Genomic DNA, 26,452 nt, shown 5'->3' with positions numbered 1-26,452 from the left:
ACCAAACACACACACACGTCTTGTTCTTTGATGTGTTTGTAAATGGTCAAATGCAGATTTTAGCACTACATTCTTGCTTTGGCTCCTCTTTTGCATGCGTTTGGGGAAGTCTCTGTGGTCGGAGATGTTGGTTTGTCACTTCTGGATGTCTGTCCACTGTATAATATGGGTGAGATTTGTAATCAAACACTCAACTGTCAATGTTGGACCAGTTTATTTGTTGTAGCAGGCAGCGGTGTTATTTACAGTGTGTAGAGGTGTGTCAGGGTGTGACGGAGGACAGGTCAAGCGGAGACACCCTCCTGACGGGTGTGGTGTTGTTAGACAGCGGGTTGAAGACGCAGGGCACAGTCAGGTCTGTGGAGGAAGGCTCTCCTTGCTCACGCACCGCAGAGATCTGCCTCAACAAAGCCTTGCCTTCCTCTCGCGCCTGAAAACCACAGGTTACACAGGTTACACCACTAATTATCACAAGTGCCTCTTTATTCCATGGTGCAGTGATTCTATCAAAGTAGTACACACTCAAATCTAAACACACACAAGTAATCTGTTCTGCCTTTAACCTAGCTGTCTGTCAAAGATATGCTAACGTGTTAAAACATGTTACCGTACTACCAACTTCTTTAAAAAAAAACGGTAACAATCTTAATACAACCCATCAACTCCTAGAAAAATTCTACCAATTTATTACACCTGCTAACAACATGATAGCATACTTTTAACTTAGAGAAAAAAACTACAACTACATCCTAAAAACACGTTTACAACAGTGTATCAACTTTAAAAAAGGTTAAAACATGTTATCATCTAAAAACAACCTGAAATACGCTAACGATATTAAAACATGCGAGCGACATCTTTATACGTTTACATTCCATCAACTTATAGAAAAATGTAAAAACATGTTCAAACATAGTAAAATGTCAACAACTTGATGTTTAAACATGCTAACGATAGGTTAGTTAACCAAATGCTAAATCATCTTAAAAAAAAGTTAAATTACATCAACTTTTAGAAAAATACTAAAACATGCCGTCATCTACGTACATCCTAAAATTATGTAACGATGTTAAAACATGCTAGCAGCACGTGTAATTATACTAGCCAAATTCTGAAACATGCTAATGACATGATAACTAATGCTAGCCAAGTGCTAAAATATTCTGGCAATATTAAAGCATGCTAGCAACACTAAACTAATTTAGCTCAAAGGTTCCGACGACATGCTGGATGTTAACAACCTTCAACTATATGCTGAAAACACGTTCGTCTGCAAATTCTACTAGATCTACTTAGGGTTGATCAGAAATAATATTTAATATGCAGTAAATCTTCCTGTCATCTGTTTTAGTTCTCACAGACGCAATCTCATCAGGAGATGAAGAAAGTGATGGATTCTGACTAACATACAGTAAACACCTCTGATTGGTCAATGCTTTCCAGAGACGCCTGTGATTGGCTGTGATACTCAACATTAAGGTTTAAAGCATAAATAGAAACTTCTGCATCTGTAATTCTAAACCGGAGCACACACACAAATACACAATTGGACTGCTTCTATACGGTTCCTGCTGGTGTAATGCAATTCCACCCGATGTGGAAAATCCCGGAAAGAGGCTTAGGGTCCACTGGATCATGATTTTGGAGCAATTTTGATAGCCAATTTACCCAGGAACGTGATTAGGCCAGTTTTGAGTAGCACTTCAGCTGAATTTGTTACACAGTCCTGGAAACCCAGTTTGAAAGCACTTGTATTTGAGCGGGAACAGAACTGATTTGGTACTTCATTTGACTGATAATACAGCTAGGCTGAAGCACACTGGCCGATATTATCGGTGCCGATTACTCCGCAGAACCGATTAATCGGTCGACCTCTAGTGGAAAGAGTCACCAGATCTGCACGAATCACCTGTTCTGGATTCAAAATGACAATTGTTCTGAAAGGTGACAAGTTTGCATCCCTGAGTTGTGTGAGTGGATGATGAAGAGGAACTCACGTCGTTATAATCGCAGCAGCGCTGAGCGCAGAGAGACGCCTCGTCGTACAGCTTGTTCTTGAAGTAGTACTGACCCAGATACCTGAGAGCGGTGCTGACCTCGGCGTGCTCCAGCTGCTCCTGACACACACACACACACACACACACACCTTTACTCAGCAGATCACACAAGTCTTCCCAGTTTTACATGCATTCATGTTTTTTCTGCTGGATTACACAGTATTTTTTTCTCAACATAAGGGTATACTTACAATTCAAGATCTTTATAAAGAAGGAACATTTAATACTTTCGAACAATACTATTACCTCGTATGGAGTTTATTATATGACAAAACTATTTGAATTTCTATTGTATAAATTTCAATTATTGACAAGTGGCATTTATCAAAACTGAATTTTGTGTGGCATTTAACATAGTTCTGAATTATGATGATTTTTAGCTTGAATACTTAAAATTTTACACAACTGATTTTTTATATAGCATAGTTTTGTATCTTCGATTCTGAATTCTTGGACTGCAGATAATCGGGTAGATCTTGAACTGCACGCGCATGCAAGAAAAATACTAAGTGCCCAAAACACTTCGTTTGACTTTTCGGCGATAATCTGCTCTTCCCTGTGGTCTACCTCTGATATAAAGGAATGTTAGATTAACGTTCAAATATATTCGACAAAATAAAAACTAAGGTTCTTGGAAGTGTACGTTGTCAGCTGTGAATAAGTCTTCCTACAGAACATTCACTAGTCAAACGCTGCTGCAGTGTCAGGTTTCAGATACTTACTCCACATGAGAAAATGTCCTGGATGTAGATGATGTAGCATTGTGCAGCGTCGTCAGATTCATTCAGCTGCTCGTGAAGCCTGAAAACACACACACACAGGGTTTCAGTGAAAGCATCATCAGCACTAACACAACACACTCCTGAGGAAAACACACTCACTTGGCCAGCTTCAGAAGAGCCATTCTCTCCACATCGCCCACCGAATACGCCCTCCAGTAACACTGAAGACGCCAGAGCAGAGCGTTAGCATTACTACACACACACACACACACATACACTCTGCAGAAAAATCAAGAGTCACCACTTTACCTTTTTGGCCTCCACTTGCTGAGACAGTTTCTCGTAACATTCCCCGAGAGCGACGAGCATTCGCGAGTCATTAGGCCTGAAACCATCACACACACACACACACACACACACACACACACACACACACACACAGTAAGCCAGCAGATCCTGAGGAACACACACTGAACGATCCTCCAAGACCTCTTCACCTCAGCTGATGAGCTTTTCTGTAGTAGTAGAGCGAGTAGAAGGGCATTTTGAGGATCTCGTAGGTCTGTCCGAGTCCGTACCAGGCTCTGTAGTCTCTCTTGTTCACTTCAATCGCATGTCTACCACACAAGAAGGAAACGAGTAATAGATTCATATTCATTTATTATGAGAAAGCTGACTAATGTGACGTGCGTTGGACTGAAAGTCTCAGTGAAGCAGTCCTGAGTTAAATGTGCTCCAGTGTGCTGATGGGAATGATGCACAGCACTGATCTGGTTCGTCTCTGAGCTGCGAGCGGATGATACCTGTAGGCCTGGATGGCAGCGGAGGTGTTCTTCATCTCCATGTACTCGTGACCCATGAGGGTCCAGGCCCCCAGACAGCGTGGATTCAGCTTCAGAGCCCGCTGGAAATACAGAGCGGCCTTCTCGTGCTGAGACCGCAGGCTGTAGTAGTTTCCTGCCAGTGGACACAAAACACAGATTAAATGATTACAGAGATACGTTATTTTACAGTTTCCTCAACAAACTGGATTTTCTAGTTTGTTTGATTTTCTCACACCCCTGTTATGAAATCAAACACGTGCTAACTGGAAGCCAGACTGTTTTGAGCACATGCACTTGTGCTGTGGGCCATTATGTTTTGGCACAGTATCTGTCAAATGAAATAAAACTGAAAGAAATCAAGCATCTGTTAACTTCCATGGAGAACTGATAAGCCTCTCAACAAGCTCTTCACGATCCTGCCGAACCCTCTGGGACTCTTTAGTCAGAACTGAACTAAAAATATTATGTTTTCAATTCTGCTTCATCAGAACGGGATGAGACTTGGTGAAAACCTGAACACGATCCAAAAAAAGAATTGTTTTCTTCCTTAGTATTTCAGTCTTGTTTTTTAATATAAATATCAAAAAATTATTGAATCAGGATGCATTTGGGGTAAAGGAAAAGTATCTTAATCCAAACCCATTTGCAGATATTTCTTCTTGTTTTTTAACTATATTTGGATCTTTTTTTTAAGACAATTTCATAAGACATCCTAATTTTTAGTTGTTTTATGAAAAACAAAAACTAATAAAAATTATAACTATTGCATTGTATCATGAAATCCCCCTCAAAATTCTAAATAGTAATCAAAAAATATTGATGACCAAAAATACACTACATTGATTTTCTTGAAAACAAAAGAAGTTAAATTTCACGGTTTGACCGCGAAGACACAAGTGTAAGAATCAGACGTGTTCAGAGATGAACCACAGATCTTTAACAGCTGGTTTCTCACCGATGACGCAGCACGTCTCCACTCGGTACTTATCGATCTCCACCAGATTGTGTGCCAGGTAACTGAGCTCCGGCTTCATGCTCTGACAGCACACAGACACAGTCAATGCATGGATGCAGTTCAGTGTAAGAAAGGGCTGGGTTTAAGCAGACTATATCTTTTTTTTTAATCTTTACTGAAAGAGATACAGCATTGATTAAACATGTTAAAGTCATTTAAACCTGCATAGTAAGATGTATAACGTGCATTCAGAAAGCTCTCACCCGCACATAGAGCAGGTTGGAGAAGGTGTCCATGTTCTCGATGCGGAAAGGATCCTGTTCCCGGAGCTCATTGAACAGATATAAGGCCTGATCAATATCTGGAGAAACAATGAAGCAGATAATATTAAGATTATCGCCTTTTCCTCAAACACTCGATTGATGTGATGCAGTTTTGAACTAGAAGCACATCACTTAATGTTTCTTTCTGACAACAGGCTCACACACACTGCAAACCGTATCGCATGCGTGCTAACGTTGTAAATTGATTACCCCTGTAAGGTAAACCATTATCACACTTAAAAAAATATACAAATAAAAATCTACTTAAATGTCCTAAATTGAATAACTGACTTCAATCTAAGCCTTGTCCGTGAAACCAGGACTTAACTGAATTTAATTAAATTGTGTATTAAATTAAAATCCTACAGTAATGTTAACATTATCAAGGTTCGTACAGAAACTGCTAAATAAAATCCCAGGACTTTCAAGGACTTAAGCACAATTTATTTTGGCTTTCAAGGACTAAAATCTAACTTCTCAAACTATATTGTTATTATCTCTAAAATTCTTATAAACTAATACAACTAAATGGCACAAATAAAGTGTAGCACAAAAGCATGCAATGACTGTGACAACTTTAACATTTGAAAGGATATTATGACAAAGTCATCGCTTCTCTTATTCAAACCGATTTTTTTTTTCATGAATATGATTGACTTGTAGATTGAAAACTGTATCAAACACTTGTTAAATTATGAGCTTTATCACCACCACAATACATTTAGCTCATGAGATATACACATACTTGGTTCAATAGAATAAGACATTATTTTAATACTATTTTTAAGATTTTTTAACTAGGCTATAACTAGGACTGGGACAACAAAAAATACATTGATGCAAAATATGCGAATAGATTCGTCGACCCGTTTCTATTTCTTTAAGAAAACGTTTGCAAAACGTTTACCTTGTGTGCGCTGAATATACACGATGGCCGGATCAACATTCTGTCCAACGTTATATAACCAATCCAGGGGTTTTTCTGCATTGATCTTTTTTTTTTTGGCGGCTGTCAAAGCCTTATTTGATCGGTGAGTGATGTAGGATAGAATGACTGCTGCACCAGACAGGGCACGTACGAGAGAGACCCGGCTGTGCGCGCACACTCACAGTCTTCAAACTACACGAGCGCTTCTTGCTCGCTCGCTCTCTCTCTCCCTCCCTCCCTCGTGCATATTAACCAAAATCATTAGACACGATAGAAAAAGGGCGGAACGGCAAAGTTTCAGGTGGAGCATTCAGAGATTTTTTCTCCATGACAGGCTGCTGGCTCCCACTGTTAATTTTTATTTATTTTGGAAAAGCACTCTCTGTATTAGCTTAAAGCCCTCAAGTTTACATTGGTTACTGTATTATTACAATTGCTCTAAACAAGTATTTTGGGTGACCTTTTTATTGAATGCTAGACATCAAGTTGTTGTTATTTTCATCTGAAAGAAGCACTTTTTTTCAGTAAGCTAGGCCCTATGTGTTCAGTAAGCTTGTTTCAGTAAGCTATGTGTTTTAAGGCTTCAAGGTTTTATTGAATGCTATCTCTATACAAGTGCAAAGTAATGCTTTCTTAGTCAGTCTTTTATTTTGTAATTTTAAGAGCAATAAACATATATTGCAATGTTAAGGAATTCATGTTTTTTTTCATTCAGATATGTAAATCAACATGTATAAATTGTTAGTAGTCAATTAATGGGGAGATAATCGAAATCAAATCGGTCTGAAAAAATTAATCGTTAGATTAATCGATGCATCGAAAAAATAATCGCTAGATTAATCGTTAAAAAAATATATTGTTTATCCCAGCCCTAGCTATAACTTATAATTGTTTTAGGAATCAAGTAATCTACTGATTATTTTTACAATTTAGTGATCTGATATTTTCCTGTGATGCAGGTGAAAAACAGGCTTTCAAAACAATGTGGCAATAATCATTTGTTCAAATAAGGTATCCAAACCAAGTAATAACATGGTTTCATTAAACAACCATGATAAAATAGGTCTACGTAATAAACCTACACAAAATATGAACATAGTCCACTTTAGTTTATTATGTGTTATAGCAAACACCTGTAGAGGGCACCAACGGACTGGCCACGCTTCACTTCACAGTGGGATTCAAAGTTTAAATCCATGTAGTTTGAATATTTGGCCACATCTAAACTCAAGAGCGAGGGTTTGGACATTTATTTTCGAATCGCGATGTACAAGAAATCGCATATTTAGAAATACGTTGATGAATTCTCCTGTGTTGGAATAGGTTTATACATGATATACGTTACAAATCTAGTAAGATAACATGCGCGGTTTAACCAGAGGAATGTTAAGCAACACAAGCTCACAGTATATTCATCGTTAATTTTGCGTAAAAGATTGTTTTATCGAAGGAAATTACACTTATTTCATAAATACTGCCCTTCAAACATTCAAGTACTTTTCAAGAACATTCCCAAAAATCTGGCTGTTTAAGGGTTTTCCATGATTTTAGATTTCAAAATCGAGCACTTTAAGCACTCTGTACGAACCCCGCGATATATTCACATTTCAATGGTCTTAAACCATGTGTATAAACAATCAGTGAAAGAATAACAGAGCGTCCTGACTTAGGTTTCGGTCTCTTCTGCATGCACCCCTCACCTCGTATGTTATGGTAAGCCACGGCGATCTGAGAGATGATGTAAGTGCTCTTGGAGAAGCCTGCTTCCATGAGGCTCTGGTACTTCTGCAGCGCTTCTTTGATCATCTGCAGCTCGGTGAACATGTGTGCCATGAAGAAGTCCCTCACCCAGCACTCCGGCAGAGACAGGGACTTCAGCTGAGACACACACACACACACACACACAGCGGTCTCTGTTTCAGCGTACACGCTTCACACTACACACAGTGTGCTTCAGAAGGAGAAGTACCATCTCGATGTTGGTGATGAGGTTGCAGAGCTCCAGCCACGATCCCCAGTGCAGAGGAAGAGCGTGTGTCGCCGCCACGAAGATCTCCACCGCCTCCTTCAGCAAGTCCAGCTTCCGCAGAACCACTCCGTAACTGAATAAAGATGACGTTCAGAGACGCACCAAACATTACTCAGACTCATGATAGTTTCTCACTAGAGGACGCAGGACACTACACTTCACTTGTGTAAGAGAGGACAGCAAAATAAAGTTACTGCGGCATATTATACCCCAAAAAAATCTTCATACAGTGGACTACAAGTAATATTTGGGACCAAAAACACTTTGACACAAGCATGTTTTTCTTTAATTTCTAATGCAACCTTAAAGCTAAATTGTTTGAGCTAAATTGGTACTAATTATGATCTTAAATTTAACAGCTGAATTAAATACATACCTTTCTATCAAAGTAATCTGACATTATCAAGATGAATGTTTACAGTTCAACTCTGAGTTCTAGTCATATTTTATTACCATGTTCTCGGTTTAATTTAAATTGTAATTTTGTTTTTCTTGACCAAAAAATAAACATCATACATTTTCCTCTGATTTACAGAAGAGACTAAAATGTCTTTTGGTGTAACGGTCTTGTCAGGTATATTTACAGCAAAAATCCATTTATTCCATATTAAAAGAATAATTACTCTCACCCCAAATACTAATTAGTTATAATTTTACTTTTTTTGGGGGGTTGTTATAATGTCCCCCAACATCCTAAGTTTCAGACATTTGTCAGTAAGACATTTCCACTCATTTAAAACCCAATGAAATGTAATATGTTCCATTATTCTTTTATATATCTTAATATGTACACGTCAGAATAAGCATATTTTTACAGAAATTTCAACCAAATATTGACCATTTACCCTCCGAAAACTTTTCGGAACCTTAAAAGTAGAGACTTTACTCACAATCATTGTTCTTTCTATTGACATAAAATCACTTTTGTAAATTTCTTATGATGTGGATATCTTAACGTCTTTGACCCAGTTATACTTTATGTGCGGTGTGTCAAAAAATCGAGAAAAACAGACTGATGTGCTGAATCTTCTAGAAAATCACTGCTTTTTTTACAACCAGTGGTTCTCAGATATACTCAATCAATCAGGACAGACCTTCACTCTGTTTCTGGGCCACGACCCAGTACGTGAGAACTAATGTGATGCTTACAGATAGAGCGCAAACCCGTCCAGCTCTCCGGCGCTGTGTTTCTTGCTCAGCTCCACCCTGAGCTCTCGCAGGGCTTCGTTTCGGACCTGACCCTTTTCCAGAGGACCTGCAGACAACCAAACACATGCTGATGAAGACGAGAGAGCGGAAACCATCTCTGCCAGGTTAAAAACACTCACTCTTACCCAGACTGTCCACCGTCTCATCATCTTTCTTCTTTTCACCTGACTGAGAAAATAAAGGATATTGCTTTCTTCACATTTCATCTCGTAAGAGAACAGATCTAAAATATTCACATAAGAAAACAAGAGAGAAATATCTCACTAGGTAGCGCGAATACATGTAGAGAAAATATGCTTTCTGACTCCGGCAGCCGCGGAGGAAGTATGCAGCTCGGTCATATTCCTTCAGATCGAAGTATGATTTGGCAAGACACAGTGCATCCAGGTCCCGAGCGTCCTCCTGGAAGAGAGAAGACATGTCTGTTATACACACGTGTCTGTTTCTCTGTCTGTTCACTGAGAGCGAGGGCTTCAGACGGACCTCGGTGAGCTCCGGCGCTGGAGGGATCTCCTTCAGAGGAAGCGGATCCAAAGAAAACGCCAGCTCAGATGCCCTGAAACACAAACGACACGTTTATTGTTGTTTTTACACCCTGAAGAACGATTAAAAAACCTATTTTCATTTGCATACACTACCAGTCACAAGTGTTTGATTAGGAAGAGTTTTAAAGTTTTTTTGTTTTTTTTAATAAGTCTCTTTTGCTCACCAAACCTGAATTTATTTTATCAGAAATACAGCAAAAACAGGAATATTGTGAAATATTTTTACTATTTAAAACAGCTGTTTTCTGTGTGAATCTGTGTTAAAGTGTAATGTATTTCTGTGATGTGGAGTTGTATTTTCAGCATCATTCCTCCAGTCTTCAGTGTCACTTGATCTTCAGAAATCAGAATAATATAATGATTTACTGCTCAAGAAACATGTTGAACTGTTGAACACAGCATAACATACATCAAAACAGTGTTAGTGTAGGACAGAGGGGCGTATGGGGAGTGTATTTACATATTTATATCCCAAGGCATATTTTTAGAGAGTACAGTGTGTGTTATTATAGAACGTGTCACATTACACGATACTGTCAGGGAAGAGTTAGTGTATGATACTCTAAACAGATCTAATATATCTGTATTTCATGATGCTAGCTGTCATGCTAACGAACGCTCACACATTAAGATGTGTAATATAATAACGGTTTGTATTCCTCACATGTGTTGAATTATAAATAGAATCTGCGTTACCATTTCACACTGTGGACGAGTCCTCTTTCCTTACACTGCGCTGTAATAGAAATAAGTTGCTTTTTAATTTGAACCAAATCGCCGAACTCACTGCTACGCGTAGCCGCCATTTTTCATAAATACGTCATGCCGACGTCACCCGAGCGCAAGCGCTGATTGGTCAAACAGCTGCCTCCAAGAAGACCGTGACAAATAGGTAAATTATATTTTGAGTGGGTTTTTTATTATTATTTTGAAATAGAAAGAACGGTTGCAATGAATAATCTGTGAGACGTTATTTAGAAACATTTCTCAAATGCGTTTTAACTGATTAGATATTTTTTTACGACGGTAAATATGAAAACTAATTATACTATAATAATTATGCTAATCATAATAAACACTTTTTTTACTGTCTATGAATAAACATTCTGTGTAACCGAGCTCGCGCGCACACACACACACATACGCGCGAGGTTGTTTGGATATCTGAGTGGGAACATTACCTAGACTTCAACTGGTATTCTATTAGAATGATATTTGTCTTTGTGTGTGTGTGTGTGTGTGTGTGTGTGTGTGTGTGTGTGTGTTATAGCAGATAATTAAAATTGAGGTTATAATAATAAACCAAACTGATGTTGTTATTTGTGCACTGTTTCAAAACTTGTGTTGTGTGATTTTATTTGAACTGCTCTCTTCCCAATCAACACAATCTATGGTGTTTCAATTCAAATCCCATTTCATTAATTTACATTCAGATTTGCATATTTGTCAGATACTTCTATCCAAAGCAGTCTCTTAGAGCTCAAAATGAGAGTTTCTTTCCTCTTCCTTACACGTCAGGTCTGTTGTTAATTATCATCACCAAGACTCTTGTTTTGCTCTCTTTCCAGGAAATGTGGATAATCACTCACAGCTGAGGCTGGGTTTCTGTGAGATGGCATGAGTCTCGGACACTGTGTACTGGTTTGTACACACAGGATGTACAGTAATCAGGCAGGAAGCACAGAAAGGGTTAATGCAACCAATGTGTCATTGGAGGAAGTTCTTAAAAGTTTGTAGACTTTTTAAGTGTCATGACCTCATCTGTTGTCTGGAAATGATCTTTAACATGTGTGATTTACCAGATGGTGAAAGCATCATTACTGTGCAATGCATTACATGTGACTTTATATACAATAGTGGCCCTAAATGTCATTTCCAGCAGCTAAAAAGTCATTTATTTCTATTGTTTGCTGTAGTGTGTCTGTGGGAAATAACAGTTAACATTGCCAAACATTCATTTTGCTATTAATTGTAATAATGCAGTAATTTTTTTGTGATCTGATCCTCATCAGTCTGTCTGGAGTGACATGAAGAAACAGAACAAACTGAGACAGACTCAATCCACAAGAACTGTGTCTCCAGGATGCTTTGACAAACCTATCAGGATGTTTACAATGAACACAGGTTTTATTAAAGTGTTTTTAGAAGGACACACTGACAATTGTTTCCTCACACATCTGTGGCAGAGCCGCTATATACAGTGTGTGTGTGTGTGTGGTGTGTGTGGTTTGTGTAACTCCTCCCACTCACCCAAACCTCTTGTCTCTGTTCTGGTAACTGTTAGTTATTCAACAGATAGTTTTTAGTCATTAGTGCTGCTGTGTTTTCTGGTTTCTGTGACAGGTGTGTGTTGTGATGGATCTGAAGGAGAAAGTGGCTGTGGTGACCGGAGCAGCTCAGGGTTTGGGCAGAAGTTTTGTCGAAATACTCCTGAAAAACGGGGCAAAGGTAAAAAAAAAAAAAAAAAAAAAAATTAGATATATATATATATCCTTTTGTGCTTATATTTGTATTAACGACAAGTAGCAGAATTCAACGATACAGTGTTGTAAAGGCTGTTGTAATGTTTGTCTCGCGTCAGGATTTCAACGCGCCGCATGACAAGGAATGCGCACTCTAGAACGACAAATAATATGCTACAGGACTTTGCGATGCAGATAAAAAGCAGGTTGAACATTGATCTAGACAGAAGTATCTATATGCACAGTAAGATCGTTTGACAGTGTCTAGGAAAATTGTAACAGTGATGCAGATAAGTATAGTAATGAGGCGTCTTCGTAATGTTAACCGTTTATAAAACCTTGTTGCCATGAAAAAGTAAACAAGCAAAATAATTTCTCTTCATCAAGATTTAGATCTAAGTTTGTTTAAAAAAACAAACAACTGTCATCGATTAGAAAGATGGGCGTCAAATTGTGTCAAAGTTGAAAAGCGTTTTAAAGAACGGAACTGTTCCTGCTCGTCAGATTTGATTGAATTGTGTTGAAACGCCTGAAGAGTAAAGTTCGTTTTCCAATTCATATTCTGACTATTAAAATGTAAAATTCACATTGAGGGAATAAATAGAAACATCTGCTTATATAAAAAATATATATGCACACACACACACACACACACACACACACACACACACATATATATATATATATATATATATATATATATATATTATAATAAAAAAGATGAAATTAAAAAGTGTGAGGGACACAATAGTCACTTGCTCTGCTTTACTGTAGACTTCTGAATCTCAGAGTCCTGTACTGTAATCGCTCTCACAGATTAATTTGATTACAGGTGGCTTTAATCGATGTGAATACATCGCTGGGAAATGAACTGAAGAACACACTTGATCAGGAGTATGGACGGGGCAGGACTGAATTTTACTCAGCCGACGTCACATCAGAGGAAGATTTTAAAGGTTTCTGAACATTTAAGAGAGGTTTTATTGTCTGGGAATGATTACATGATGATCAGACTGATATGAATTACAGTATCACAATGCTGCTATTACTCAAGTCACTTTATAAGAGCAGTAAATGAGATTGTGGGTATGCTCTGAATGCTTTCATGTTGTCCCTTACAGGAGTTTTGGAAAAAATTGTTAAAACATTTGGCCGCATAGACATTTTTTGCAACAACGCAGGGATCATCAATGAAAGGAACTGGGAAAAAACTATTGCAATCAACCTGGTATGAGTTTGTCCATCAGTGTTTGTGTCTGTCTGTCTGTCTGTCTATGATTGTTTGTTTGTTTGTGTCTGTGTTGGTCTGTGTTTGGTTCTGTCTGTGTTTGTGTCAGTCTGTCTGTCTGTGTCTGTGACTGTCTGTGTGTGTTTATTTGTGTGTGTCTGTGTTTTCTGTCTGTCTGTCTGTGTGTTTGTGTGTGTGTTTGTGTGTGTTGTCATGGGGTGAAGAATCACTCGACAAGGGTTTGTGAATTAAATGCCCCGGAGGGTGGATTTATTTAGAGGGTAAGGTGCCTGGTGAAGTGATGTGAGCCGCTTCCTGAGTGCTGGTGCGTTCTGTGCATTCTCCGTGCTCTTCGGTGCCAAACCAAAGTGAAAGTGGGCTGTCGGTGGGCTGTCGGTCACTCGCTGCTTTCTGCAGAGAAATGGGAGAGGGATTAGACCAGCATTGCATTCGGTTCGAGACCATCTTCTGAGTGCAGCGTGTGCTGCTTAAGAGAGTGCAGGCTGATGGGGAGCAGCTGTGACCGATCAGCCGGTGACGAGGACGTGCAGGAGTTTTCCGTTGGTTGCCAGGGTGACGCTGATTCCTCCGAGGGCGCTCGTCAACCCCCCCCCCCCCCCCCCAAGTGTCGTTCTGATCCTGTGAACATATGTAGAGAGTAGGGGTGAAGTTAGGGGAGGGTGAGGAATGACTCCTGACAGTCCTGTGTAAGCTGTCCAGATTCGGGAGAGGCCATCGGCGTTCGCGTTGGCGGCCCCAGCTCGATGGCAACCTTCAAAGTGGAAGTCCATGAGTGCTAGGAACCAGTTAGCGAGTTACCCTGGCGTTGGTTTCCTTGGCGCGGGCCATCCATTGTAGGGGCGCGCGGTCGGTTACCAGGGTGAACTTGCGGCCCTAGGAGCTCCAGGACTGCCCACCTGATGGCCAGGGCTTCCCTCTCCACGGCGACGTACTTCCTCTTGGCTGGGGACAGCATCATGCTGATGTAGATTATCGGATGCTCCTCACCTTCCTGAATTTGGGAGAGGACCGCTCCCAGTCCCATGTCAGAGGCATCCGTCTGCAGCAGGAAGGGGCAGCTAAAGTCCGGGGCGCGGAGTACAGATGAGGACGTGAGAGCCGCTTTGACTTGGGCGAAGGCCTCTTTCGCCGGTGGAGTCCAGCATACTTTCTCCGGCTGCCCCTTCCTGGTCAGGTCTGTCAAGGGGGCGGCTAAAGAGGAGAAGTTGGGGATAAAACATCGGTAATAGCCCTCAAACCCCAAGCATGGATGGCCTCGACCTTTATGTCCTGTGGCCGGATGAGACCTCGGCCGACTTGGAGACCCAGGTACTTGGCCTCAGAGAGGGCTAGGTGGCATTTTCGGGGGTTAGCAGTGAGTCCAGCCCGCCGGAGCTCCGAGAGCACCATCTGCAGACGATCCAGATGTTCTTCCCATGCCTCGGAGTGGATCACGACGTCATCCAGGTAGACGGCTGCTCACACCTGGTTGGGCCGCAGGAGGATGTCCATCATCCGCTGGAACATCGCGGGGGCCCCGTGTAGGCCGAAGGGAAGGGTCCGGTACTGCCAATGGCCACTGGGGGTTGAGAAGGCAGTCTTCAGCTTGGCGGCCTCGGAGAGTGGTACCTGCCAATAGCCCTTGGTGAGATCCAGGGTACTGATGTACCGGGCCCTTCCAAGGCGGTCCAGCAACTCGTCGACCCGAGGCATGGGGTACCCGTCGAACTCGGAGACTTCGTTCAAGTCATTAATGGAGGGTGCCATCCGGCTTTGGGACCATCACAATGGGGCTGGACCATGGACTCCGGGATGGTTCTATTACCCCCAACTTCAGCATTGGTTGGACCTCTGCCTCAATAGCCTGCCGATGAGTTTCCGGGACCCGGTAGGGCCGTTGCCTGACAACTCCTGGGGGTGTCCTGATGTGGTGCTGAAGGACGTTGGTCTGGCCGGGCTGGGAGGAGCACACATCCTGGAACTGACTGACCAGGTGCTGCAGCTCCGTCTTCTGGGCAGCCGAGAGGTTGGGGTTGACATCCACAACCACGGGTTCGTTGAGGCTCAGGGCAGCTACTTGGTCCAGGGTCCCCACCCACTTTTTCAGGAGGGTGATGTGATAGAGTTGCTCCGTCTGTCGCGGTCCCGGCTGTCTCAGGCGGTATGTGACTGGTCCAATCCTCTCCACCACCGAGTAGGGTCCTTTCCAAGAGGCGAGAAACTTGCAGGCGGAGCTGGGGACCAGGACCAGGACCATGATGCGGTCTCCGGGTTGGAATTCACATGGTTGGGCTGCCCGGACGTAGTGACGTTACTGCGCTTGCTGGGCCCTGGTGAGGTGTTCCCGGACTAACGGCATCACTCGGTCGATCCGTTTTCTTCATTTGTCGAACAGGAGCTCGAAGGGGGTGAAGCCAGTTGAGGCCTGAGGAACTTCGCGGATCCCAAAGAGCACGTAGGGGATCATGAGGTCCCAATCCCGCTTGTCCTCCGCCTCCATTCGTCTGAGCATTTGCTTGAGGGTTTGGTTAAATCTCTCTACGAGTCCATCCGTCTGGGGGTGATATACTGTGGTCCTCAACTGCTTCACCCGCAGCAGCCTGCAGAGGTCCGCCATTAGCCGGGACATGAACGGGGTTCCCTGGTCAGTCAGGATCTCTGAGGGGAGACTGACTCGGCTGGCCAGCAGAAACAGCTCATGGGTGATGGACTTCGCGGTGGCCTTCCGCAGGGGAACTGCTTCTGGGTACCAGGTGGCATAGTGGACAATGACCAGGATGTGCTCATGCCCTCGGGCAGACTTCAACAACGGCCCCACTATGTCCAATCCAATCCGCTCGAAGGGCACCTCGATGATAGGCAGCGGGATGAGCGGGCTAGGGGGAGGAGTCATGGGCGACGTGGCCTGACAGGTCATTTTTGGTAATAGGCGGGTGGCTTGTGCCCGAGACTCAGTCCTTCATCCTCCGTCCTGCCCAGACGAGTGGCGAGGTGTTCCGCTGTTTGCTGCTGGCGGATGCTCACTTCAGCGAGGCGTTGCAGGACATCCTCCATGACGGGGACGCCCACGCCGCCTTCCGTGCTGCTGGTGACACAAACAAGGAGAGGGAAAAAAAATTAGGAGTTGGGGCGGTGACTTGTCGGTAATCCTTCACTATTTTGCCCGCATTCTCCACCACTGTCATGGGGTGAAGAATCACTCGAAAAGGGTTTGTGCATTAAATGCCCCGGAGGGTGGATTTATTTAGAGGGTAAGGTGCCTGGTGAAGTGATGTGAGCCGCTTCCTGAGTGCTGGTGCTTTCTGTGCGTTCTCCGTGCTCCAAAGGGGGTGGGCTGTCGGTCACTCGCTGCTTTCTGCAGAGAAATGAGAGAGGGATTAGACCAGCGTTGCGTTGGGTTCGAGACCATCTTCTGAGTTCAGCGTGTGCTGCTTAAGAGAGTGCAGGCTGATGGGGAGCAGCTGTGACTGATCAGCCGGTGACGAGGACGTGCAGGTGTTTTCCGTTGGTTGCCAGGGCGACGCTGATTCCTCCAAGGGCGCTCGTCACAGTGTCTATCTGTGTTTGTGTCTGTCTGTGTTTGTTTGTTTGTGTCTGTCTATGTTTGTGACTGTGTTTGTTTGTGTCTGTGTTTGTGTCTGTCTGTGTTTGTTTGTTTGTTTTTGTCTGTGTGTGTTTGTTTGTGTCTGTCTGTCTGTGTGTGTGCGTGTGTGTGTGTGTTTGTTTGTGTCTGTCTGTTTGTTTGTTTGTTTGTGTCTGTCTGTGTTTGTGTCTGTCTGTGTGTGTTTGTTTGTGTCTGTCTCTGTTTTTTGTGTCTGTGTTTGTTTGTGTCTGTCTGTGTTTGTGTCTGTATTTGTTTGTGTCTGTATGTGTGAGTCTGTCTGTCTGTCTCTCTCTCTCTCCATCTGTCTCTATCTCTCCATCTGCTTCAGCTGAAGGTGTTTTGTGTTCATCTCAGGGTGGAGTGGTCAGAGGAACGTATCTAGCTCTAGAACATATGAAGAAGGAAAATGGTGGGAATGGAGGAGTCATTGTCAATGTTTCATCTATGGCAGGTTTGATACAGTCTCTATTTAAAATAAACACAGATCAAATTACAGTTTTACAATTTCCAATTGCTTTGGCACATTTTTTGAAACAGTCGTAACATTAACATTCAAACACAACTGTAAGTGCAGTTGTCACAACTGTTTGCTGTAACATCAGAACTCTACTAGTAGCTCATCAAAAACATTTAATTCATGCTTCAAAACTTAGTTATTTTGCCAGGGCCACCAAAAAAAAAAAAAAAAAAAATGTTATATGCAAATTTTATTTTATTTTATGTTATATGTTTCATTGACATTTTATACTTTAGACATGCAATTTTCATTTCATGTTACATGCTAATTTAATTTTGTTATATGCAATTGTTTTCCTCCTTTTTTGACTTCAGGCTTTCTATACTAAAGCATTTTAGATATTAGATACAGATTTTAACAGAACAGTAGATAAAAATGTATTGAGAAAAACTGTAGTACACAAGCATTTTCATGCAGTACAAATATTTTGCAGAAATGTACATGTAAACTGAAAATTCACCAATGTGTATTTGTCTTCACACACTCTGTTGTCTTTTGCTATCAGCACAACCACACATTCTTATGTCTTCCTGTTGCTCTTTCAGGACAAGCAAGTGTGAATTTTCAGTTTACATGTAACACATTTCTACAAATAAATGTACTGTACAAATATAATGTGTTTATACTCAAGTCAGTCACCTTTATTTACAGTATAAAGTGCTTTTAACAATACAGATTGTGTCAAAGCAACCAAACAACATTACTTAGGAAAATAGTGAGTCAATAATGCAAAATTACAATAGTAAACACTCATTTTCCAGTTAAAGGCAGCTCATCATTGAATTCAGTGATGTCATCATCCAGTTCAGTTCAGTTAAAACAGTTAAAATAGTATCTTTGCAATCATTTGAAATCAAGTCAATGATATCGCTGTAAATGAAGTGTCCCCAGCTAAGCAAGCCAGAGGCGACAGCAGCAAAGAACCAAAACTCATAAATGGTAGTGATTGTGCTGGACAAACTCCATATATATATGCTTCCAGACTGGGTTGATTGAGAAGATTGTGATATTTATAAAGATATTTATAAACATAAATTTTGAAGATTTTGACAATCTCGCTGAGAATCGACTAATCTGTTTTTTATCAATAAGCTACTTGCATTTAGTTATTGTGCAAATTGTGGATTTCTCATTAGCACACATGCCAAAACACATGCAATTTGCCCAAATCAATAGGAAACTCAAATCTGATGTGAACAAGAAGCTTCAGACATCTGAACTACTGTTAAAAAACTATCATTTGAGACCTGAACCAAAGCGACTGAGAAAAACTGTGAAGACTTTCTTAGACCTATAAGGAATTTCTACAATCAATGGATAGTATATCTAAAAACTGAACTTCTCTCATCATTTATTAATTTACCTCATGTCATTTGCTTTTGTCCTTACTGTGTAAGTCAATGGGGTCCGACATTGCTCTGGACCCCCTAAAAAACACTGAGAATATTTTTGTAACAACATGAGGTACGTAAATGATGCAGAATTTCCTTTTATTCTGAGAACTGAATCTTTGCAGGTTTGGGGCCTTTCCCGATGGCACCCATCTACACTGCGACCAAACACGGTGTGGTGGGATTCAGTCGTGCCATGGCAGTATGTATTTTCCATATCAAGCATCACAGCTTTTTTGTGAAAGAGAGAAAGTATTTTACTTTTTTTTTTTTTTTAATTGCTCATCATCAAGATGATGTGTTATTTGTATCTGATGTGAAGCACTTTGGACACCTTGTGGCTGCTGTAAAGGGCTATAGAAATAAAGTTTGATTGATTGATTGATTGATCAACAGGCCGTTTCCAAGCTGTCTAACTATGGGGTGAGGATCAACATTCTCTGTCCATGGTTTGTGAAGACCAATCTTCTGTCCACCATGAGTTCAGAAGAGCATATCGGAAGTTTCTTTCAACTGAAGGGAATTACAGAGACAATGATGCAGAAGCGCGGCCTTCTGGAGTGAGTTAACAATCCTTCGTATCCGGGGAGAGATACGGAACAGATAAAGTGAAGGTTTGAATTTAACATAAAAGCTGAGAAACTTTGTAATTGTGTTTTCATCGCAGGGCTGATGTTGTTGCCAAGGCTTTTCTTGTTCTCGTGAAAGATGAAAGCAAGAATGGAGATGCTCTGATGATTGATCCTGATGAGGCACTCTTTGTTTCCTTTCCTGAACGGGCCAAAGACTTCCCATCAACTCCAGTCAGTCTCGAGTGACCCTTCAGCTTGGCTTTCAGTGTTTCATCAGAGATCTTAAAACCCAACCAAACCCTGAAGATCTAGACACGACGTAAACCTGAGCACTTCCATTTAGAAAGGTTTTATATGAAGATAATTTGACTAAATCAGCTAGCAAAAATATTAGTGACAATCTAAAATGTCAGATTTATTCTGTGGTGCTTCTTTGTAATTTCATGTCTGTTACTGATTTGAGAACATTCCAAATCCAGAAATTCTGAGACTCAGTACAAGAGTCACAAATTAGAGAACTAGAAATAATGCAACATCTAAAAACAGTTCTGTAACTTCTTAATAGCAAACAATGCAAACATCAATTTTTTTTACAGATATTGTGCTAAGATATACCTCAAAATATTATGAATAAGTGGTTTGCTTTCAAAATGTGTTTAAATAAATAAGCTACTAACATCATGTGTGTGTCGAAATTTAATTGCAATGAAATTTTACACCTTTATTGCAAAAACATGTATTGTAGTTCCTAGTATAGTGGTTCCTAGATGGGTTAGTGGTTTAGTAGTAATATATAAAACAATACAAACCTTTGTTTCAAATATTTTGTTTAATTTGAACATGAACTTTGTTATTGTAACGATGCACCACTCAAAATGGGATCTATAAGAAAGCTGTATTAGAATCGTGGTCAAACAGGCAATGCTCAAACACGAGTAACAGAGGGCAAACACAATTGTCATCAGTAATCAGGCTTAAAGTCGGGGCAGGCACCAGAGAGTCAAACACAAGGTACAGATAAAGGTACAACAGGCCAGCTTTAAAAAGGAAAATGCTCAGAAATGCAAATACAAGACTTTGCAAAGAGATGGTAGGAACAGACTGCTTATATAGGCCAGCTAATGGGCTACAGCTGGGCTGAGTGATCAGTACCTGACACGGACTGATAGTAAAATGTAGTTTGAGAGTGTAAGAGTCGATATTTGTGTAAGGGGGCCCTCTGATGGTCATAAGAGGGAACCACAGAGTTTCAACACTGTGACAGAACACCCTCCCTGTGAGCGTTCCTGGTGCAAGGAGGCGGGCGACACTGGGGTCTCCCACATGGTCGGGTGGCCGGACTATTTGGATGGGTGTGGTGGAACTCTTGGGGTCAAGAATGTAATTTGTATTAACCTAAGATCGCTCTGGAACGTACCCCTCCCAATCGACCAAATACAGGAGAATTCTCCCCCGGCACCTGGAGTTAAACAGTTCTCGAACTTGGTATGACTCCTCTCCATCTTCCATGACGGGCAGCATTCCCTGGTCACTGGACACCTCCTCTGCCTCGTCATTCGGACCACCAGCGGGTTTGAGTAGGGGAAAGAAACAGGTGTGATTTGTCTAATAATCTGAAATGGACCCACGTACCTATGACTGAGTCTCTTGCAGGGCAGTCAAAGATGTAATTCTCTTGTGGATAGCCATACTCACTGACCAGGACCATACTCTGGACTAGGATGGTGGTGACGACCAGCCTGTTCTCTATGTCGAAGGATGGGATGCTGGTGATGAGTGTGAGCCTGATTCCAGGTCTCCTCGCTTCTGTGTAACCAGTCACGGACTGCTGGGACATTATTGGGTTCTCCAGACCAGGGGAAGGGGGGTGGTTGAAATCCAAGGGTGCATTGAAAGGAAGTTAAACCAGTGGAGGTTTTTTTAAGTTAATTCTGAGCATACTCTGCCTACATAAGGTAGCGACTCCAATCGTTTTGATGTTGACTGCAGTAAGTTTGCAGGAAACGAGTGAGTTCTTGGTTTAATCTTTCAGTTTGACCCTTTGATTGAGGATTATAACCAGATGTCAGGCTCACATTTACTAGTGTCCTGAAGAAGGCTGACCAAACTCGTGAAGTAAACTGGGGACCTCCATCCAAAACTATATCCTCTGGTAGCCCATAGAATCGGAAGACCTTGTTCCAAAGATGTTCAGCTGTCTGTAGGGCAGTCCGATGTTTGTGAGTGGCATGAGGTGGCAGGCTTTAGAGAATCTATCGATGATGGTGAGGATGGTTGTTTGACAGTTGGAGGCTGGTAAATCGGTGACAAAGTCAATTGTGATATGTGACCAGGGACATTGTGAAATTGGAAGAGGTTGAATCAGTCCAGGGGGTAGTTGACGAGATGGTTTTTGAATATTGCAGGTTTGACATTGGTGGACAACCAAGGCTACCAAAAGCGGTTTTGTATCGTGGTCAAACAGGCAATGGTCAAACACCAGCAAACACAGTTGACAGAGGGCAAACACAATCGTCGTCAGTAATCAGGTTTAAAGTCAGGGCAAGCAGCAGAGAGTCAAATACGAGGTACATATAAGGTCACAACAGGCAGACTAGGCCTGGTAACTTTCACTTAAGCTGGCAAACGATCAACGAAAAGTGGTAGTGAATCAACTGTACTGTAAAGTGATTCTTAGTACTGTGTTGTTAGCTGAATTATTTCAATGGTTTAGAGATAGTTGTTAATGAGTCTCTAGTTTGTACTGAACAGTTAAACTGTCTGCTTTTTTTCAGAAAAATCCTTCAGCTTTCACAAATTCTGTGGGTTTCCAGCATTTGTGTGTATTTGAACCCTTTCCAGCAATGATTGTATGATTTTGAGACACATCTGTTCACACTGAGGACAACTGAGGGACTCAAACACAACTATTACAGAAGGTTCAAACATTCGCTGATGCTCTAAAAGGAGAAAACATGCATTAAGAACTGGGGGTGAACACTTTTTAAAATTTGAAGATCAGGGTAAATTTAACCTATTTTGTCTTCTGGGAAACAATGGACAACCTCTTCAAAAAGCCTCCGGCAGAACCATTCAAGTCAAGTCACCTTTATCTGTATAGTGCTTTATGCAATGCTGGTTGTGTCAAAGCAGCTTTAAATATTTACAATGTTGACCCTTGTTCTTCATAACCTCTCATTCACTCTGGCATGCTGGATATTAGCTTCTGGGCCAAATCCTGACTGGTGGTGATCCATTATTTCCTTATTAGTTGATCACAATGTCTGGGCTTCCGCTTATCAGCTCACCTTTTGAGGACTAACCACAGGTACTCTTTGGGATTGAGATTCAAGTAGTTGCCTGGCCACGAATTTAAAGTGACTTGTTTATCACTCTTGCTTTGTGAGATGGTGCTCCATTCAGGGAAAAATGCATGGATCATCACCAAATTGCTCATTGATTATTGGAAGACATCGCTCTTGCAGGAAGTTTTGATACCATTCTTCCTTCCATTCATTCCTGGGAGTGTTTTTGGCAGAATTATGAGCCCCACTCTCTTATTTGAAAAGCAACCCCACACATGGATGGTTTCAGGATGCTTCACTGTGGCACAACACAGGACTCATGGTAGTGTTCACCTTTTCTTTTCAGAACAATCGATTTTCCCAAACAGTCGGAAGGGAGCTTCAGAGAAAATCCTTCTGTCTGTCCTTGATGTTTTTCTTGGAAAGAAGTGGCTTCTTTGCTTCCCTTCTTGAAACCAGGCCATTGTCCAAAAGTCTTCTCCTCACTGTGTGCAAATGCTCTCACACCAACCTGTGGCCATTCCTGAGCAAGCTCTGCACTGCTGGAGACATGATTCTGTAGCTGACTTTTCAGGAGGAGATGGTCCTGTACCGTAGCTGACTCCTAAGGAGGACACGGTCCTGCTCCGTAACTGACTCCTCAGGAGAAGATGGTCCTGTTCTGTAGCTGACTCCTCAGGAGGAGTTGGTCCTGTTCCGTAGCTCACTCCTCATGAGGAGACGGTCCTGTTCCGTAGTTGACTCCTCAGGAGGAGACGGTCCAGTTCTGTAGCTTACTCCTTTTCAGGAGACAAACCTGTTCTGTAGCTGAGTCCTCAGGAAGAGACAGTCTGCTCCATAACTGAGTCCTCAGGAGATGGTCCTGTTTCATAGCAGACTCCTCAGGAGGATTTGTTCCTGTTCCGTAGCTGACTCCTCATGAGAAGACAGTCCTGTTCCAGTCCTGTCAGCTCCTTAACTGACTCCTCAGGAGATGGTCCTGTTCAATAGCAGACTCCTCAGGAGGAGTTGGTCCTGTTCCATAGCTGACTGCTCAGGAGAAGATGGTCCTGTTCTGTAGCTGACTCCTTAGGAGGAGATGGTCCTGTTCCATAGCCAAGTCCTCAGGAGACAGTCCTGTTCTGTAGCTGAGTTCTCAGGAGGAGACAGTCCTGCTCTGCTGTTGAGTCCTCAAGAGGACACCATCCTGTTCTGTAGCTAACTCCTCATGAAGAGACAGTCCTGTTCCATAGTTGACTCCTTAGGAGGAGATGGTCCTGTTCCATAGTCGACTCCTTAGGAGGAGATGGTCCTGTTCCATAGATGACTTCTCAGGAGGAGACAATCATGTTAAGTAGCTGACTCCTCAGGAGATGGTCCTGTTCCGTAGCTGACTCCTCAAGAGGAGACTGTCCAGTTATGTAGCTTACTATTAAGGAGACAGTCCTGTTATGTAGCTGTGTCCTCAGGAAGAGACGGGCCTGCTCCATAACTGACTCCTTAGGAGGACACGGTCCTGTTCAATAGCTGACTCCTCAGGAGGAGACAATCCTTTTCCATAGTTGACTCCTTAGGAGGAGATGGTCCTGTTTCATAGCTGACTCCTCAGGAGGAGTTGGTCCTGTTCCATAACAGACTCCTCAGGAGGAGACGGTCCTGTTCCGTAGCTGACTCCTCAGGAGGAGACGGTCCTGCTCCGTAGCTGACTCCTCAGGAGAAGATGGTCCTGTTCGGTAGCAGACTCCTCAGGAGTAGACGGTCCTGTTCAGTAGCTTACTCCTCATGACGAGACGGTCATGTTCCATAGCTGACTCCTCAGGAGGAGATGGTTCTGTTCCATAGCTGACTCCTCAGGAGACAGTCCTGTTCTGTAGCTGACTCCTCAAGGGAAGATGGTCCTGTTCCGTAGATGACTCCTCAGGAGAAGATAGTCCTGTTCTGCTGCTTACTCCTCCTCAAGAGACAGACTTGTTCCATAGCTGACTCCTCAGGAGGAGATGGTCCTGTTCCGTAGCTCACTCCTCATGAGGAGACGGTCCTGTTCAGTAGCTTACTCCTCATGAGGAGACAATCCTTTTCCATAGTTGACTCCTTAGGAGGAGATGGTCCTGTTTCATAGCTGACTCCTCAGGAGGAGTTGGTCCTGTTCCATAACAGACTCCTCAGGAGGAGTTGGTCCTGGTCCATAGCTGACTCCTCAGGAGGAGACGGTCCTGCTCCGTAGCTGACTCCTCAGGAGAAGATGGTCCTGTTCGGTAGCAGACTCCTCAGGACGAGATGGTCCTGTTCAGTAGCTTACTCCTCATGAGGAGATGGTTCTGTTCCATAGCTGACTCCTCAGGAGACAGTCCTGTTCTGTAGCTGACTCCTCAAGGGAAGATGGTCCTGTTACGTAGATGACTCCTCAGGAGAAGATAGTCCTCTTCTGCTGCTTACTCCTCCTCAGGAGACAGACTTGTTCCATAGCTGACTCGTCAGGAGGAGACAGTCCTGTTCCGTAGCTCACTCCTCATGAGGAGACGGTCCTGTTCCGTAGTTGACTCCTCAGGAGGAGACGGTCCAGTTCTGTAGCTTACTCCTTTTCAGGAGACAAACCTGTTATGTAGCTGAGTCCTCAGGAAGAGACGGTCCTGCTCCATAACTGAGTCCTCAGGAGATGGTCCTGTTTCATAGCAGACTCCTCAGGAGGATTTGTTCCTGTTCCGTAGCTGACTCCCCATGAGAAGACAGCCCTGCTCCAGTCCTGTCAGCTCCTTAACTGACTCCTCAGGAGATGGTCCTGTTCAATAGCAGACTCCTCAGGAGGAGTTGGTCCTGTTCCGTAGCTGACTCCTCAGGAGAAGATGGTCCTGTTCTGTAGCTGACTCCTTAGGAGGAGACAGTCCTGTTCAGTAGCTTACACCTCAGGAGGAAACGGTCCTGTTCCATAGTCAAATCCTTAGGAGACAGTCCTGTTCTGTAGCTGAGTTCTCAGGAGGAGACAGTCCTGCTCTGCAGTTGAGTCCTCAAGAGGAGACGATCCTGTTCTGTAGCTAACTCCTCATGAAGAGACAGTCCTGTTCCATAGCTGACTCCTCAGGAGATGGTCCTGTTCCGTAGCTGACTCCTCAAGAGGAGACCGTCCAGTTATGTAGCTTACTCTTAAGGAGACAGTCCTGTTATGTTGCTGTGTCCTCAGGAAGAGACGGGCCTGCTCCATAACTGATTCCTTAGGAGGAGACAGTCCTGTTCTGTAGCTGACTCCTCAGGAGGAGACAATCCTTTTCTGTAGTTGACTCCTTAGTAGGAGATGGTCCTGTTTCATAGCGGACTCCTCAGGAAGAGTTGGTCCTATTCCATAACAGACTCCTCAGGAGACGATGGTCCGGTTCTGTAGCTGAGTCCTCAGGAGGAGACTGTCCTGTTCCGTAGTTGACTCCTTAAGAGGAGATGGTCCTGTTCCATAAATGACTCCTCAGGAGTGGACAGTCATGTTCTGTAGTTGCCCCCTTTAGGAGGAGACGGTCCAGTTCTGTAGCTTACTCCTCTTTAGGAGACAGTCCTGTTCCATAGCTGAGTTCCCAGGAGACAGTCCTGTTTTGTAGCTGACTCCTCAGGAGTAGACGGTCCTGTTCAATAGCTGACTCCTCAGGAGACAGTTGTGTTCTGTAACTGACTCCTCAGGAGAAGATGGTCCTGTTCTGTAGCTGACTCCTCAGGAGGAGTTGGTCCTGTTCCATAGCAGACTCCTCAGGAGGAGTTGGTCCTGTTCCGTAGCTGACTCCTCAGGAGGAGACGGTCCTGTTCCGTAGCTGACTCTTCAGGAGGAGACTGTCCAGTTATG

The 26,452-nt window shown here is 42.7% G+C and overlaps 2 protein-coding genes across 2 annotated transcripts; one reads left to right on the top strand and one right to left on the bottom strand.

Moving 5' to 3' along the window:
- Window positions 1-194: 194 nt before the first annotated feature.
- cdc23 (CDC23 (cell division cycle 23, yeast, homolog)) lies at window positions 195-10,433 on the bottom strand. The gene is made up of 16 exons (XM_026195483.1): window positions 10,289-10,433; window positions 9,531-9,603; window positions 9,312-9,449; window positions 9,173-9,215; window positions 8,988-9,093; window positions 7,779-7,911; window positions 7,510-7,687; window positions 4,822-4,919; window positions 4,559-4,640; window positions 3,583-3,736; window positions 3,277-3,396; window positions 3,089-3,164; window positions 2,939-3,000; window positions 2,780-2,858; window positions 1,998-2,117; window positions 195-430 (listed from the first exon to the last, which is right to left on the bottom strand). The coding sequence occupies exons 1-16, from the start codon at window positions 10,396-10,398 to the stop codon at window positions 263-265; spliced, it is 1,740 nt and encodes a 579-aa protein (XP_026051268.1). The 5' UTR covers window positions 10,399-10,433; the 3' UTR covers window positions 195-262.
- Window positions 10,434-11,868: 1,435 nt separating this feature from the next.
- On the top strand, window positions 11,869-20,047 carry LOC113038215 (15-hydroxyprostaglandin dehydrogenase [NAD(+)]-like). Its single transcript, XM_026195479.1, has 7 exons — window positions 11,869-12,040; window positions 12,887-13,010; window positions 13,176-13,282; window positions 17,241-17,337; window positions 18,920-18,996; window positions 19,191-19,354; window positions 19,462-20,047. Exons 1-7 carry the CDS (start codon window positions 11,948-11,950, stop codon window positions 19,610-19,612), a joined length of 813 nt encoding a protein of 270 aa, XP_026051264.1. The 5' UTR covers window positions 11,869-11,947; the 3' UTR covers window positions 19,613-20,047.
- Window positions 20,048-26,452: the final 6,405 nt, after the last annotated feature.

This window comes from Carassius auratus, chromosome 21, assembly GCF_003368295.1.
Source record: "Carassius auratus strain Wakin chromosome 21, ASM336829v1, whole genome shotgun sequence".
NCBI classification, from domain to species: domain Eukaryota; kingdom Metazoa; phylum Chordata; class Actinopteri; order Cypriniformes; family Cyprinidae; genus Carassius; species Carassius auratus.
The sequence above is the reverse complement of the archived record's forward strand: the minus strand, read 5'-3'. Positions and strand labels throughout refer to the sequence as shown.